Source organism: Pezoporus wallicus, unplaced genomic scaffold (genome assembly GCF_028554395.1).
Source record: "Pezoporus wallicus isolate ANWC-B61680 ecotype Strahan unplaced genomic scaffold, APGP_CSIRO_Pwel_v1 contig_16, whole genome shotgun sequence".
In the NCBI taxonomy this organism is placed as follows: Eukaryota; Metazoa; Chordata; class Aves; order Psittaciformes; family Psittacidae; genus Pezoporus; species Pezoporus wallicus.
The window spans coordinates 3,768,338-3,784,986 of NW_026641478.1; the positions used below are offsets into that span (position 1 = coordinate 3,768,338).

General features: G+C 34.5%; 1 protein-coding gene across 1 annotated transcript in view; it reads right to left on the minus strand.

The window, feature by feature from the left end:
- MYCBP2 (MYC binding protein 2) overlaps positions 1 to 16,649 on the minus strand; it is a 182,406-nt gene that overhangs the window by 16,618 nt on the left and 149,139 nt on the right. Inside the window, exons 57-70 of the mRNA XM_057424034.1 lie at positions 16,398 to 16,567; positions 15,357 to 15,601; positions 14,516 to 14,683; positions 12,893 to 13,050; positions 12,260 to 12,459; positions 10,954 to 11,103; positions 8,968 to 9,128; positions 8,345 to 8,501; positions 7,454 to 7,678; positions 6,745 to 6,810; positions 4,114 to 4,353; positions 3,868 to 3,966; positions 2,818 to 2,898; positions 1,313 to 1,579 (exon numbers count right to left, since the gene is read on the minus strand). Coding sequence (XP_057280017.1) covers positions 1,313 to 1,579; positions 2,818 to 2,898; positions 3,868 to 3,966; positions 4,114 to 4,353; positions 6,745 to 6,810; positions 7,454 to 7,678; positions 8,345 to 8,501; positions 8,968 to 9,128; positions 10,954 to 11,103; positions 12,260 to 12,459; positions 12,893 to 13,050; positions 14,516 to 14,683; positions 15,357 to 15,601; positions 16,398 to 16,567 — 2,387 coding nt within the window. The remainder of the gene's footprint in view (positions 1 to 1,312; positions 1,580 to 2,817; positions 2,899 to 3,867; positions 3,967 to 4,113; positions 4,354 to 6,744; positions 6,811 to 7,453; positions 7,679 to 8,344; positions 8,502 to 8,967; positions 9,129 to 10,953; positions 11,104 to 12,259; positions 12,460 to 12,892; positions 13,051 to 14,515; positions 14,684 to 15,356; positions 15,602 to 16,397; positions 16,568 to 16,649) is intronic.

The following is a 16,649-nucleotide window of genomic DNA, read 5'->3' on the forward strand; positions in this document are numbered from 1 at the left end:
GTATTTGTACAACTCACTCTCAGACCCTTTCCCCACAGTGCAGTGGGCATGAGATTTTACTAAAAAATGAGCAGTCACCTCAGTAGTTTCCTTCCACACCTGAAAACTTAACTGCTTTTTATACAGAATTCTTATTTGCAATAAATAAACAAAACAGCTTTTAAACTTCATACATTTGAGATGTGGAAAATTAACAGCTCTTATATTTAAAAGGAGCACCTCTGGTTCTTGCAATTACATGTAATAATTTAGAAATAAGGCAGACAAATGCAATGCATGAACTTAAATTTTGAAATGTAATACATAACACTGGTCTAAATTTAAGTACTGCCATCACAAGGCAGTGCCAACTTCAGATTTTGACCTTTCATATTAAAAAAGAGACTTTTTAGTCATTGTGACAGAAAGGAAATACCTGACAAACTGAACATACGTAACAGTACACAGATGAATTGAAATGTGAACAACTGGGATACTGTGAAGTAAGATTCACTGAATACTGTGAAGTTTAGATTCACTGAAGAATCCTTTGCAGCATCACTCCAAAATGAAGGCCATTTCCTTGTGAAAGATCCCCATTAGGACACACAAAATGATTAACTGCTTTTGTGCATCCTACTTTATTTCAGTAACAGCCCCTGCCAAGCAAACCGCATGTCCCTTTATTGTATGGTTTGAGAAAGCAATTTATCCTGCCCTATTCCAAATCCTTCAGAACAGAGACACGAAAGGGGAAGAGTGATATTACTCAAAGGCGTTTCCGAATAGTTTGCTGACGAAGGTTCATAATGATATAAGCATTAACTAAGCAGCTCTGGGTTCCTACACCTGAGTTCTAGCTCTTGGAGACAATGCATTACAAACTTACTCAAAAGCGAATTTGCTTCAATTTCATAACTGTAGCCTTCATTGTCTTCAACACTGTGCTTCCTACGAATAGTTCTATACTGTCAAATTTTGGTGATGCTGGACTTTATATGCATTTATATATCAGACACGTAAAACTTTATCATCTTAACCCCATTCAGAAACTGGGGGAAAAAAAAAAACAAAAAAGATTTTGTAATTTGTTGTTAAAGGCTCACCAGTTTTGCCCTCTCCTCATGCCTGCAATAGCGAAAGGGTGGCTTTTACAGTTATTCTCTATGTGGAATACAGAGATGATCTGAATAGGATTGGGACAACATTTTTTAAAAGAAAACACACACAAAAAAAGAAGTTCAAATACATATTATACTATCATGAACACAATTACAGGATTTTCGAGACTTTTTTTCTAGGAATACCAAGACAAGGAACAGTTAGCACTCACCTGTCTCTGCACCCTGGGAGAAGCAGTGTGTAGCAATGAGAAGAGATCCTGGAGCAGAGTCAGTTGCTGAGCCAGATACTGCCGGCCTACGTTGGAACCACTCAGTGCCAGAACCATTGACAGCAGCTCAAAGCAATAAGCATCAGAAGAGGCATCTTCATCGTTAGGCTGCGAGTTGGCATTCTCTTTGCTGGAGATGGCATGCTCCCATTCTTCACGCACACGGGTTGCTTCCATTCGTATGGCCTGGACTATATGAGCACACACCTATCCAAACAGAAGCCAAATATATAGTAGTAACTCTTTACAAAGCGAAAAAGATTGCATTTTATGTAACTTCACAGCTATAACTAAAATGGGAAGCCTGTGAAATCTGGTCTGTACTTAAATTACTTTTCAACATAAATTCAAATGAAGAATAAAGTTTAGATTTAAATTCAGAGTAAAGATTAAAATTCTTCAGAATTAATATTTAGAATTAATACTGAATTTGCTTATCTTCATTCTGAAAAATTTCATTGAAATAAGTATTTTCTTATTGTAGTTTCTACCTTTTAATTTGCTTTTTGCATATAATTCAAGTTAACACTACTTCCTCCTTCCTCCCCCAAAAAACAATCAAAGAAATACATTTACTCAACACTCACGAAAGAAAAGGACTTACTAAAATACTTAGGCTCTTCTTTAGTTTACTCCTCAGGAAACTTAAAAAATAAATCTTAGAAACTGTGTTTTCATTTTACCAATAGCATGTTAAAAAGCATATTGAAGATAATTGAAAGCTTTCTAGGATAGGTGACAAAAGAGGTAGATTAGACTTACTAGTCTAAAAAACTTCAAAATTAATCCAAAACCTCTTGTATTACTGTGAAAATCTTTACAGCAATGTCTGTCTCATGATAGGTTTAATGAAGACAATATCAGAGATGCTTTAGTTCGTGTATTAAAAAGTATTCAAAAAAAAACCAAACAACAAAACCACTTTTTTAAGAAAAACAAAGATAAGTAAGAAGACCACAAAGCCAATCTTTCACTGGCTGCAGGAAATAATAATGATATATACATTGATTACTTTTTTATGATTAAATTTTATCAAACCTAAATACTTTTTCATTCCAGAAATGGGCTGAAAATGTGCACACTTAAGAATCTGAACTGTCACTGAACCTCTCCTAGAAATCTGAGATGGCTTACTATAATGCTATTATTACCAGCAAACATGAATGAGTACCATTTATAACTCAATTATAAAGTTTTTAAATTGAGTATAATAGCATAGGTTTTTTTAAATCCTATTAAAATGGATTTTTTTCAGTGTCAGTTTCAGCAGGTTTTTCATATAAAATACACACACATGCTATTTAAAATGTAAATAAAAATTTGATTATAAAGAACAACAGAAGAACCGAGAGTGTCAAATAAAAGGTTCTATATTCATTGAAAATGAGTTCATTTATTATAACACACAAATATTTAAACTACAAAGCATTTCAGAATGAACAAACCTGCTTCTGCAAATTTGTCAGTTTGCTCCGGCTGAATATGATCCCTACCATGTGCTCCTTGAGGTCTGCATCTGATGTTGCCTTTATAAAAAGTGTATTTAATATTAGATCAAGGGTTTCAAGAACATTTCCTAATTACTGTAGCAATTAGCGTGAAATATTCAACAAGCTGTTGTAAAAGTTTGTAGCTTTCTGTTACAGAGAAATAAGGTATCTAAGCACAATCAATTTAACTATGGGTAATAAATACCTCTTAGATGTATTTACTTTCTTTGAGGAAATTTGATCATGAAATAAAATGCAACAGAACATAAATATAAAATAATTGATAAGCAAACCAAGTCAAGTATAATTATCCAAGATTCAGCCTCTTCACGTAGCTTAATACAATCACTGATTACTTCTGTAAAGCAGTGCATAGAATATACTTTTCAGTTCATACATTTCACAATAAGAGAAACAGGGAACACATAACTAAGTTACCACACAGCATGTGTGAGAAAAATACACTGTTAGAAATTAATAATTCAGTTATGGAAGTTACTGTCACAAGGCTCTGGCTAGAGCAAAACCATCTATCATCTGAAAGCCAGAATTCCTTTCACTGGGGACAGGCCAGTTTTGGCTGTTAAACGGAACAGTCCATACACAGGGACTTCTTCAGGAGCAATTATGAAACTATTCTTGCTGGAAGATGGAAGACTATGGGGTAAAAGGATACTAGTGTGGTTTCTTAATACTAGAAACACCAGCAGAGCCCCTCCTGAGGCACAAGATAATAGGCAAGAAGGACTTTCAGGCTGACCATCGCTGCAGGTGTCAAGTATTTCTGTAATTGTAGGCATAATTGATGTTTCCATTAAAAGATATGCCCTAATTATAATTTACTAATAAAAGCCAGTATCAATGATTAATATTTAAAAAATAAGCAATTGTGTCATTTTATTTCTGTTCTGATCTGAAAATTATTTAGCATAAGACATAGGACAAATACTGAAAATCATCCTGATTTTTTCAGCAAAGTATTATTGATAGAATACAAATAAATACATTGTGTACTTTTTCTTCTCCTTCTGGGGAAGACAACAATGCTTTTTCCTCTTGTTCTGGGGTTGGCTCAGCATCTCCAGAGATGAGTTTTCCGAATACCTAGAAGAAAGACTGTGACAATTAGCTTATCTGAAAGATAAAACTTGTGCAAGTTTGACATTTTGCATTACAATATAAAGTACTGCAAGTCTACAATTTACACTAACTTTCATAGTATTTAATGATTTCACATCATTAAAATCCCACCTGGGATGTAATAAGTCGGAATACCCGCAGTGTCTCAGATTCACAGTTTCTTTGTTGAGCGACACTTGCAGAAATCTGGCCTGCTATTTTAATGCTTTCACCATCTTTCCATCCGAGAATTTTCACTTGTCGAACTCTTAGTGTGTTCTCTGGACCCTTCAATTCAATTTTGATGATGTGATTATCACCCCCAGGAAGTTCACTTGTTACCCAGCCAATATGTCTTGAATCCAAGTCTACCTATTAAACAGGAATATGGGAAAGATGGGAACTGACATTACATCAAACGAAGTCAGTCATTTACCTCTAAACCAAACCCTTCATATACCAATGGAACCAATACAGTTTCTGAAATGAAATTTTCATCCTGTGCAGTAAGACTATCATGTGTAATTATAAAAACATTCAACCTCATGAATTCAAATGAAAAATAAACTTATAAACCAATGACATACAGCCACTTATTTTTTGTTTGTAAAGCCTATTAGAAATACTGGCCTATCTACACCTTTTATCCTCTAAGTAACAGTTCATGTATTCAAAAACACTTTGAAATATTTGCTCACTACTTTTAATTAGAAGAACAAAAAACCCCAAAACTGCCATAATTTAGATGAAAATATAACACACACTTATCAGTAGTTATTTTAGTCCTGTTCACATAAAACCCCGCCACAGAAATTTTAACTCTGTGGAAGTCAGTGTCTGATACCCTTATCAAGAGATGCAAGACTTAATAACTGAAAAAAGGACAAATGAACTGTATCAAATTCAGATTATTTTAAAATAAATATGCTTTTAAAAATACTGTTATATGATTTAAACTGTGATGTCATTACTCATAGCAAAAAACCGCACTGCCTCACATCTTTGCCCAGAGCAACCCAAGTTGGCCTAAGTCTCCCTTGGGTTGCTCTGAGCCCTCCCTCACATCCATAGGCTCAATGATAATGAAGCTAACATCTGTTCTTTCCCACTTCTGTGCTAATGCTCAGTGTCTGCACTGAAATGTGCTGCAGGAGAAAAGACTACTTTTTTTAAATACCGTGAGACAGAAATATGCATGAGTTAGGGGGTACAGTATGTAGGTGTGTTTGAAGATAAAAAAAATGTTGGAGAAGTGATAGGAGACTGTCCAGCAAAGAGAAGCAAAGCTTAGTCAAGTCCCACCTGTCTTCTGGGAGTGAGCCATGCCTGGAAAAAATGCCTGGGCACTGGGTTTGAGCAGACAGAAGTTAAGACCAGGGAGAAAGATAACAAACAAGCTGTACAAATGATCTGGAGTCCAGCACTTGAGTTCTGCCATGGCCTTCTTTCATTTAGCTGGATGGCCAGGCATACCATGTCAGTATCCTCACAATAAAATAAAAAAATATTAATAAATAAATAATAAATGATATTTTTTGGGGTGTGTATGTGTCCATCAATATTTTTCATCTACATTTATACACTCATAAGAAACACACACACACACAAACTTCAGATCTGTTTGCTTATATACACACTCACACTTCACTGTTTAGTATGAGCCCACTATACCAAAGTTTTGTTTGTTCAGATTGGTAACATCTTTTGGAGCTGTATCTCTGCCTTAAATGCTTTCTGAGGCTATGAGGCAGAGAAAAGCAAACTGTCTCTCTGCAATAAGAAAATGTGTCTTCCTGAAGAATTTTATCACTGACTGTCAATAATCCAAATAATAAAGTTTTGAGCGCAATATGGTACCTGCTTGCTTGAAACCTTAGGTATCTGATGGGTCACATCAGTGTCAAAACACACTGTTCAAAATACATTGTTCTATGTGTAAAAACTATGCAACTCTCACATGGCTGAGCAACAGAAGTACAAAGATTGAATACCATTCTGAACTTGAGTTTCAGTACAGAAGTCTTCAGTTACCTGAAGAATTAAAATGGCCGGATGTGTGCTATAAATATGAATTAGATCATGTAACTAGAAAAACTTGTGCTGAGGATAAATGACTTCTCTTTTCTCATGGCATTCTGCTTTTAAACTGCATTTCTCTAATGAAAAATGATTCCATTTGAAGCAGATAAAAGGCAAAGACAGTTTAACACTAAGCCGGGCATCAGAATATTGAATAATGAATAGCACTACTTAGTGCAAGTATTTCAGGTATATTCAAATAGAAGTACCCTAAAAGAAATCAAACAGCTTGTTGGTCCTTATAAAACACAACCTAAACAGTCTTTTTTTTTTTAACTTTCTAGGTGATCTCTTCTCCTTCCTTTGATGCTCTTTCTTCCAGCTATAGTAATTAAAAAAAAAAAAAATCTAAGGAAGATTTTATATCACCCTGTTCTGTTTCAGTAAAAGCTTGATCAACACTTAGTAGGTGTCCCTGCCCATGGCAGGGGGGGACTGGAACTAGATGATCTTTAAGGTCCCTTCCAACGCAAACCTTTCTATGATTCTATGACAATATTCAGTATATATGATTGAATTCCATCATTAATACTACCGCATTTTCCAAGAATATTACGATGCCTGATACCTGTAATGTAATTTATCTACCGTAAAGAATGGAAGCAATTTACTTAGAATTTTCTCTGCAACATACAGCCAAAAAAATAACAGCAATTTTTCAGTGTCAACTATTAAAATGTTTACCTGCTTTATTCTGCAGAGATCTTCTACCGCCTTGCCAGTTAGGAAGGTCATTGAAGTCACTTTGTTCTGCAACAGACAAGTAAAATAAGAACAAAACACTTCACCTGGACCATTCTGACTATTTCTTCTGTATTATGAGAGTACATTCATAGAAGAGACAAGCTGTTTTGTTAATGAAAAAAGATTAAAAATGATCAAAACCAAGACAAAGAATTCCAAAGCACAGCTCTCTCTCAAAAAAAAAGAGTGTAATCTGCTCCCTTATTAAAAGCTGTAGCTGAAATAAAGACAGATTTGTAACATCACTGCACAGATCAATAAACATGTAAACATGAAGTAAGTCTAGAAAATACTTTGGATTTGATGAAAACTCCTTATTTGAATGTTTCTATAGAAATTGTGAGTAGGAAAAGTAACTTACGAAAATATTAAATGCTTGAGAACACATTTGAAATTGAACATGCCACTGAGAACTAAGTTTCCCAGTCATGGGTTCATGCAAACTGCAAATTCAGTTGGATTGGTCTGATTCTACCAGGTACTGCTTTCAAAACCACAGGAATTACAAAGTTTATTTTGAAATGCGAGGTTCTAAATTAGAATTACAAACTGAACTGGACAAAGAAAATGGTGGTTCTTGATTGATAAATGCATACAGCTTTGACTATGCACCTTCAAAAAGAGACATTTCATTTCATTCTCCTCTTACCCCAAGATCTCTGGAATTGTCTACATGAACACACACATAACGTGCATTAATTCCTTTTACACAGTTAATTGTGATGTTTTTAGTTTTGTTTTTATCTTCATCTCCTGACTCCCAGAACGTTTCTGTAGATCCATCTGTTAAACTACCAATCATGGCAGGTCGGCTTGATGTTTTAATGTCAACAATGCTGGTTAGGTCTTTTAGACAAACCACTATACAGAGTTCCTGTGAAAACAAATGGAAATTGCTACAATATCTGAAAGTAAGCCCAAATATAGGCACTATTTACAATTCTTAAAACTATATAGACACTTCTGTTCTGAGGAACATACCCTTTGATTCATAGAATAAATTTGTTATTTATTGGTTCAAATTATTCAGCCCTTTAAACAAAGGAAGTATTAATACCTAACAGCTGAATATATTAATAAATGCCTAAATGTATTAATAAATACATTTATTAATATAAATATAGGAAGAAGAAAACACTTTAAAGATATTCATCAGGAGTATTAATTTCTGCTCCTCAGAATAACAGCAGAAAAAAAATATTTAAGCAAGTACAAACTAGAAGTACACAGCATTTAAAAGATGAATTAAACTCAAAGAACCCAAATGAATTACCTAAATGAACTGTAAGAGATCCCCAATTACTTTACTTGCAAACAAACTCTTATGAGCATTACTCCAGAATTTAGGTTTGAGTGACATACATGCTAAGGGTCAATATTTGAAACTCTGAAGCCAAGCATGAGAACCTGAATATCAGCAACAAGATTCCAAACTGAGACACATTCAAGGAAAAAAAAAAAGTTTAATTTAAACAGAATTATCATAAGAAGTACAGGCTGTTCACAGCTGATCTCCACTTCTGAGTGCTGTAATACTTGCCTGATTCATGACTTCAAAACCAGACTGAACACTGATACTGAAACTTTCTTCACTATCTCCATCATCAGATTTAGACAAAATATTGTTGATATGATGAAAAACATTGCTCTGGTGCAGGAACTGGTGATCCGACTGTTTGAATTTGAGACTCCAGCACCTGAAAACATATTAAGTGCAATCTGAAATTTTACATATTGTTTAAAAGACACAACCCACCAGTGGAACAATTACATTTTTGTTTCTCAAAGTATCTTCTATAAACCTTTAACTTCAAATATTTGCAGTATCTTAAGTGGTTCCACGCATCATTTTGAGGAAGACAGCAATATACTTCTCCTAAATTTTAACAGTTGGTCATTGGTTATGATGTGTTTTTTTTTATAGTGGATACAATAAAGAATGTAAGAGCAAATATGTTTTTCTTTACACAACTTTTTATACAATTATTCATATGTATAAACACATACAGAGATCATATATCTTTTCTACATGTAAGTAAAGACATGCTCCTTTTTACACATGCACACAGTTGCCTCAAACTTCCTATCTACATTACAAAATCTTTTTATATATAATGTTACAGTGTTTCCAGCCTTTTAAGATTTTTCTTAATTTGTGCTTACCTTAAGGCCATTTGCTGCAATGCACTACCACTGGGAAGAGACATCATAAGATCAGAGATTGTCTGGAGCAGGCGATGAAATGTGTGGGGTAATGGGTGGGCTGCTTCGCCAGCAATCACTATATCTGACAGAGGATGTTCACATACTCTTGTGTCTTTTTCCTAAGATGCAAAGCAATTTGTATGTCAAGAGACTTTAGAGAAAATAGGTTAAATAAGTAGAAATAAAAATATTTATGGTATTTGGTTGAAGAGTAACTGCAACAATCCTATAACGAATGTAAATTTCAAAGCAGCTCCTGTCAGAGAATTTTTACAGTAACATTTTATATATGAACACCTAACAAGGAATTTGGGAAGTATTCTGCATACTGCCATATATTTGTCATGAATTAAAGATGTGAAAAATTGTGTTGCAAGAACTTGAAAATAAACAAACTAGAAAAATAGTAACTTATTCCAGCTGTTCATAACAACTTTTTTGAGCAGCAAATCCCAGCCATAACAAACTTGGTAATGAAGCTAAGGTTATCAGATGCCTTATTTCTTCAGAGCTGTGGCAATTATGATTCTTAATTAAGGTGTGTCAGTATCAGAATGGTTGTACAGTGGGACAAGTTCCACTGAGCAGCAAGGACAAAGGCAGAGGACTAAGGAGTATAAGGTCCAACAAGATGTGTTATGAGGAAGATTACCAGAGAAAGGAGAAGGAGGTTCTGATCATGATATCCTATTTCAAAAGGCAAGGACAGACTTATCTATGAAGGACAGAAACTCTTTCCCCTGCTACTCTATTAAAAGAAAATCTGATCCTGCTTGAACCACAAAACCCAGGGGACTTTTTTAATTCTCCCCTTCATTACATCAACAGAGAAGCAGCATTCTCACCAGAGCAGAAGTGACTTAACACTCCCTTCCAGTATCCTTTATCTTTCAGTCAGTAATTATCCAAACTACAGCTAAGACAATATTTCTTTTATACAGTAAAGACTCTTATTCTGGAGGCTGACCAGGATAAGGACCGGTTACAACACATTTCCCTCACTCTAGCTGTGCTTTTGATGTAGCAGCTGAAATTATTACAGGCAGAAAACTGTTGGAGCCAAGCATAAGAACAATCTTCAGAATATAATACACAGAGCTACTGCAAATCAGCTTTAATGTATACATAAAAGAATTTGGCACACTTGGTAATAAGTTGAATTATAATTCTGCATGTTGAAACAGTAACATTGGAAAGCTGATATGCCAGAAAAAATTCAAGACAAGAATACAGTTGTTCTGTAATTGACTACAGAAGTGTACCAGGGCTGCAATGCTGAAAAGACTCATTTCAGAACTTCTCATTTCAAAGATGAATTAGATTTGAAGATAAAAATTACCCTGATTTACTGACAACACAAGCATGATTTCTTCAGCTATTAATTGTGGACATGATTATGTTTTCAATCAGAGCTAAATCTAGAAGAGATTGAAGATACTTTTTGGAAGAACGACATGGTAGGCCATACCTTTTTACATGCAACATTTTCAGAACTAACTGTAGATTTTTCTATCTGTAGTGTATATATAATTAAAGCACTGTAAGACATAACAGACCAAAGAACAAAGCTTCTCTCAAAACATTTTCATCTGGTCTTTTTTTTTGGGGGGGGGGGGGAGGGGAGGGGAGGGACAAAGCAAGAATAAAAAGCCAACAGTAATTTGTTTTGTTCCTGGATCAGCAATTGCTTATGTTTTCGCCTTTTGTTTTGTTGTTTTTTTTTTTTTTTTCCCTAATCTGGCAATTTAAAAGAAAAAATTATTTATCTATAACTATCAAAAGACTTCAACTACACTTTGAGACTATGAATTTTTATTACATAATTAAGGTTCTGCTTCACAAAGAGAGGATTAGTTTTGTTGTTGTTGTTTGGGTTTTTTTCAACACATAATAAATAAACCACAAAATCAACAGAGACATTGTATTTTCGAAATGAAGGCTCACTTGTTCTGCATTTTCCTTATTTGATTTATTTTCTTCATCTTCCTCTTCTTCAGGCTCTACAGGTGCAGGAGTCAGGGAAGCCACAAAATGCCACAAAATATCATGAAGAGAAGTTGTCTGAATGACGTTACAAAGAAGCCAGTTGAAAGCCTAAAATAAAATACACACAAAGAGTTATCAATCAGTTAAGGAAACCTGGAGTAAAACCATTTCTTAAACTATTTATGTAAGTAAGGAGGTGCACTGCTGCTTTTGGACACTCAATTAAAGTCTTCAAGTGAGAGGCTGAAACAGTTTATTAAAATGACAGCTATATTACAGGGGACATAGCAAAGTAATGGAGAAACACCATACACAAAAGTAAGTTCTTCGTCAAAGGCTCTAAGGATAAAAAAGGCAAAATTCTTATGTATTTTTAGGCACAATTACAGGATGAAATAAGCACTCCTCCCTAACCAAATTGGCTAACAAAGTAAATATCCTTTTTAATTTAGAACTCTCTAGGCTGAGATTTGGTTTTCTTGTCTGGTCTCTGCCATTGACAAAATTAATTAAAAAAAATATCAGACACAAAAAAATTAACATAATGGGGGAAAAAAGTTTTTTTTTTAATTGTAACATTCATATGTTCTTCTAAAAGCTGCAATATTGCTGCACATTGATGTTTGGAAATTTGATGGGTGGTGTTTAACAATAGAGGTGTGGTACTTTATCTGAGAAAATCCACCTATATTTTCACATGTTACAAATGCCTGAAAAATACCCATCCTGTATACAGGTTCAGAAGAAATGCTACTAAACCTTAGCTGAAATTAAAAAAAGATGGCCTCAGCTTTTATTGAAGCAATTAATCTTTAATTAATCTTTAATGAATTTTTTGGCTGCTCATTCACTATTACGTAACACGGGTAGCATTCACCCTTCTCAGAAGGAAGTTATGAAGTATCTAGATATTACCAACATCAAAACAATTCTAAAGAAAGAATACTCAGTCCAATATTTGAAAAAGGAAAGACCTTAAAAAGGTAAGTAGAACCAGGAAGATGTTCAGCAAATGAGGAGAAAACAGTATTTCTGTAACTGATTAATAATATTTTCATCAGACATTTTCTACATGACGGATAAACAACTGAAGGTTTACAGGCCATACTTCCCTATTAACAACACTTAAGAGTGACTAGTATTAGTAAGCGAACTTTCAGAATAGGGTTACTGCACATCAAAAGTTAATTTTTAAAAGAAACCTGAGAAAAAGTTTAAAAAATGTCTTATTTTAATCACACAAGATCCATTAGTACGTTGATACCTCCATGGCAAAGACTCGGCAAGCAGATTTCCGTAAGGCTTGTTTCATTGCTACTTCAAGTCCTTCCAGATCATGATGCTGGATTACAAATGCCAATACTGGCCACTGGAAATTTCTCTCTCCTTTGGAAAGAGAGCTGTGGGCGGAGATTAACCGAGAAAGTTCAGGAGATGGATGTCTCAGGAGAGAGGACCCCACTTCTATTCAAAAGCATAAAAACATGCACACATTAGATTCTTTGTGCATTTTAATTGTATAGCTACAGTAAAAATAAAAAGCAACAGAGCAATCTTAGGATTGATATTTGAATTAATTTTTTCCATGAGGAAAACGCATTAAAAAAAAAACAATGTGGAAAAACAGTGTTTCAACTGAGAAAGAAAATACCACTTTAACTTTTTACATCAAGCACAAATGATGCACCACAAATTTCAGAACCACAGTAATTTCTCAACTGTTTTTAGGCTAATTCTATGTGGATTAACAAACAGATAAGTTTATTAATAAATAAAAATAAGTCATTACATGTAGTAACAAAAACCTCTATTTGTCTACAGTTTCCAAGAAGAACTGCAAACCCAGTGCCATACCCTTGAATACTTTTTCTCCTGCTTCTGATGTCTGTGCTCTTACCTGCATCTCCACTGTTGACTCGTCTCCTAGGGATTGCCTTTACACGTGCTGGCAAAATTGAGTGCTGTTTGTCATATTCTGATGCAACGACTGAATATGATCTTTGAAAGACTGTACGCTTCGCAAGATCTGTGTCTGTTATTGGACTGGTTTCCAAACTACAAAGAAATCAGTGAAGTTACAGATCCATTAATGAATATATAGGGTATACCTGAATTTGACATAACTATTAAAATAAAGACACATGCATTTCATAATGGCAATGTTACTACTTCATGAAACTTTTTCTTATGTACCTAATAACTGTTTAAATGCTGGAAAAGAAGGAATAAGTATTAGAATTACACACTGTGAAAACGCATGCAAAGTGCTTTATAAGCAAATATAATAATGTACATGGTAAGTTCCAAGAATTTAGGTATTTTTTAGAGAGAACATAAACATTCAGATCATGACTAAACCAACACTTCAGACCAAATTTGCCCTGAGAATGCACATGAAAATATCTATGGGGTGAATTTTTAATATGCGAGCCAACTGAAATTTAGGACTTTATGTGAAGCAACATTATTAGCCTTAAAGACAATATTCAATTGCTATGGCTACGCCTCTGACATGTTTTACTCCTTACCTTCAGTGGACTTCTTACAGTCTGCAAAAGAACTCCCAGCTTCTGCTGTCCCTATAAGCCTCAGGAGACCATAGTGTCCCCAGTTTTAATAAAGGAATATACCAATATGATGCCCTCTTAAGGAGTTTTGTCAGAAAATTTCTATTTCTGAAAAGACTACATTGTAGATTGTAGTATTCCAATAAACTGTTCTTGCAATCAGTATAAAATGTAACAGATTGAAATAAAAACAGATTAAAAGCAAATTTTCTCTTCATTACATCCTCATTATGAGGAATCACTGTCTGACACCTGAAAACACAGAGCATCCAAGTTGATTTCAGGCTATTATTAAGAAACAGTAAGAGCCTTATTTTTTTTGTCCCCCTATAATTGCTTTAATTAGATCAGAGTAAATTTAATGAGGTAAGAAACTGTCTTAACCTGACAGAAACCATCTAGCACTCCTGGTCCCAGATAACACAAAATTATAATTTCTTCAGGGTTATTTTAACTTTTTACAGAAAGAATCAGCAACATTTACTTTGGAAAACATAAGGTGATGAAATTTCCTCATCTTCAAACTTCCCTTCAGAATGAGATCCTGAAAGAAAGATAACTGCCACTTCCTTTCAAAAAAGCCATTAATCTGCACTCCAGCCAGTTATGTTATAGAAGTACAGGGGGAAAAACACTGCAACAGCTATGATCCTTGGACCATTGCTCTTTAGATCAGTTCTTCAGTTCTGTAGTTCTGAAGAGTCTGGAAAAATTGTATTTGTGTCTATGGGGAAATAATCAGGCCTGGAATGGATGGATGGATAAATTTCCCTGAGGTATGCTAAGAGACCGTACCAATTTCTAAACAAACTTTTTTGATATTTGGGTTGCAAACACAAGACTTTACTACAGAGAAGCGATTTCAGAGATGGATCTGGGCTGCTCTTTTTAAAATTGGTGTTATGGTAATGCTTTAGCATTTGTATGTAGTACCTAGAGTTACAAGGAAGTACCTTGGGGGCATAGATTTCATGTTACTTTCTGGCTCTTCAAAGACATTAGGGCTTGCATCAGGAGTAACTGAGATGTACGGTGCAGGTACTGAAGTTGAGCGCAGGTACCTCATCTCGTCCTGGAAGAGGTTGTCATCCTGGTACCCAACAAAGTTTTCATGATGATGCCTACATCAAATTAGATTTTTAAATTAGGATTAAGGATTACAGATTCCTGAAACACACACACGCAAGGCCTTTGTCAATACATTTTGCCAGCCAACGTCACTCCTTAACTCATCACCTAATGCATTTAAGCTGACTGTGACTTAAAGTGCCAGTGGAAAAAACAGTAACATTCTCAACCAACAGGGAGAAGGAATCACCCTTTGCTATAATTTAGTATTAGGCATTTCCATTATGCATTGTATGCACAAGTGTCTATCCATCAAAAACATGAGCCACTACAGTGAAATCTACTTAGAAATACCAAGTAAGAACAAGCCTTCTGGTTTCCTTCTTACTATTTTGTGAAGAATGAAAAGCAGCACATATGTCTGGTACTAACACACTAAGTTAAACTCTTCAGGAAATTCTAAATTCTTTGAGCAGAAACTAAACTGTTGTTAAAAAAACATTTAGCATCCAAAAGGTACTCCGGGTATATTTGATCATTGACGCAAATATGTGTAAGAAATTGAACAAGATCATGGAAAGGGAAAAAAAAGAATAAAGATAATTAAGAATTAGGAAAATACCTATTTTTCTATGTACGCATTAATTTAGTTTATACACATATTTTTATCCAACACTATAAACAGTTAAGTATTAAAATCTATATTCATAAATGTCCTTTAATTACCTTGCTAAAGTCTGTAGATAGAGACATGGCATTTTAATGGGAAAGTCTTCAGAAATTCCCTCTTTGACACTGGGAAGTTGAGACTGGAATGCCTTTGCAGGGTGATAGCAGAGGATACTGGGCTCAGCAGCGCTACTCAGTGACAGTAAATACAGTGCATTGGCTTTAATCACTTGATGAGCTTCCATAGTTGGCAAGGCACGAGGAGTTTTAACTTGCATTGGTTTTCTCCTAGACTGTTTAATCTAGAGAAAATAGAAAAATGTATATTTAAACTATACTTCATCACAAGGAAGCTGACAGTGTCACATATACTAAAGTTGCTTGATTCCTCCTGTTATAAAATATTTTACATTACAAAATGGCACTTCCACTATTTTCGTTAACTTTGCAAACTTTTAATAAACAGATGGAAGTTTTCATGTTTGCCTCAGGATGAATTTTGTGTGCAAAAAGTTTCAAAAAATCTAGTTTCAAAAATGAAGTTAAATTAGCATTCTTCTGCTTATCTTAAAACATCAACTTGTTTATATGCTTTAAGCATGAATTTGAAATTGGTCATGGAAGATGAATACAAGCAAAACATCTTTTGTACTATTCCCATTAAAAACTGCTCTAGTTTGCCCAGTGTTTGGCATCTTGTATCCAATCATATTGAGGATTAAGTTCATTAAAGAAACTATAAGCATATAAAGTTAAAACAGTACTCATATTGCAATAAACAAATAAAAGGTTAAATGAGCTGGCACATGCTTTAAAAAAATCAGGTACTACATTCTATACTGCAGTTGTACTGGGATAAGAAAATAAAATTACTTTACAAATTTGAAACACTACTGTCTGAAGGGAAGAAATCCAGTCAGAAGTAACAAGCAAAGTTTCTGTCTTAGTATTTTAAACCTATAAATGACACAAGTGGATATTCCAAAATCTTCTGACATTACAAATTTTTTAAACTGGTCCTGCCTTATTTTCAAGTTGTGAACACAGTACTATTAAGCAGATAAGAGTGCTAAGCATAAGAAAACCAGATTAAAATACCTTCTCTCTTGCTGCTGCTTGCTTTTCACGGAGATATTTTTCTCTGCATCGATCACAAACCAAATACCAAGTGCTTCCTCCAATACCACCATCACCGCAATTACCAGCCCATCCTCCACAAAAGTGCCCAATGCTATTATAACCTTGGCCACCTGCGTAACGGCCACAACCTATATTGAGAAAAAGATGGGAAAAGAGTTATTTCAAAAGAAGGTTTATTATTATGTTATCTATTACTGTCAAAGAGGGATG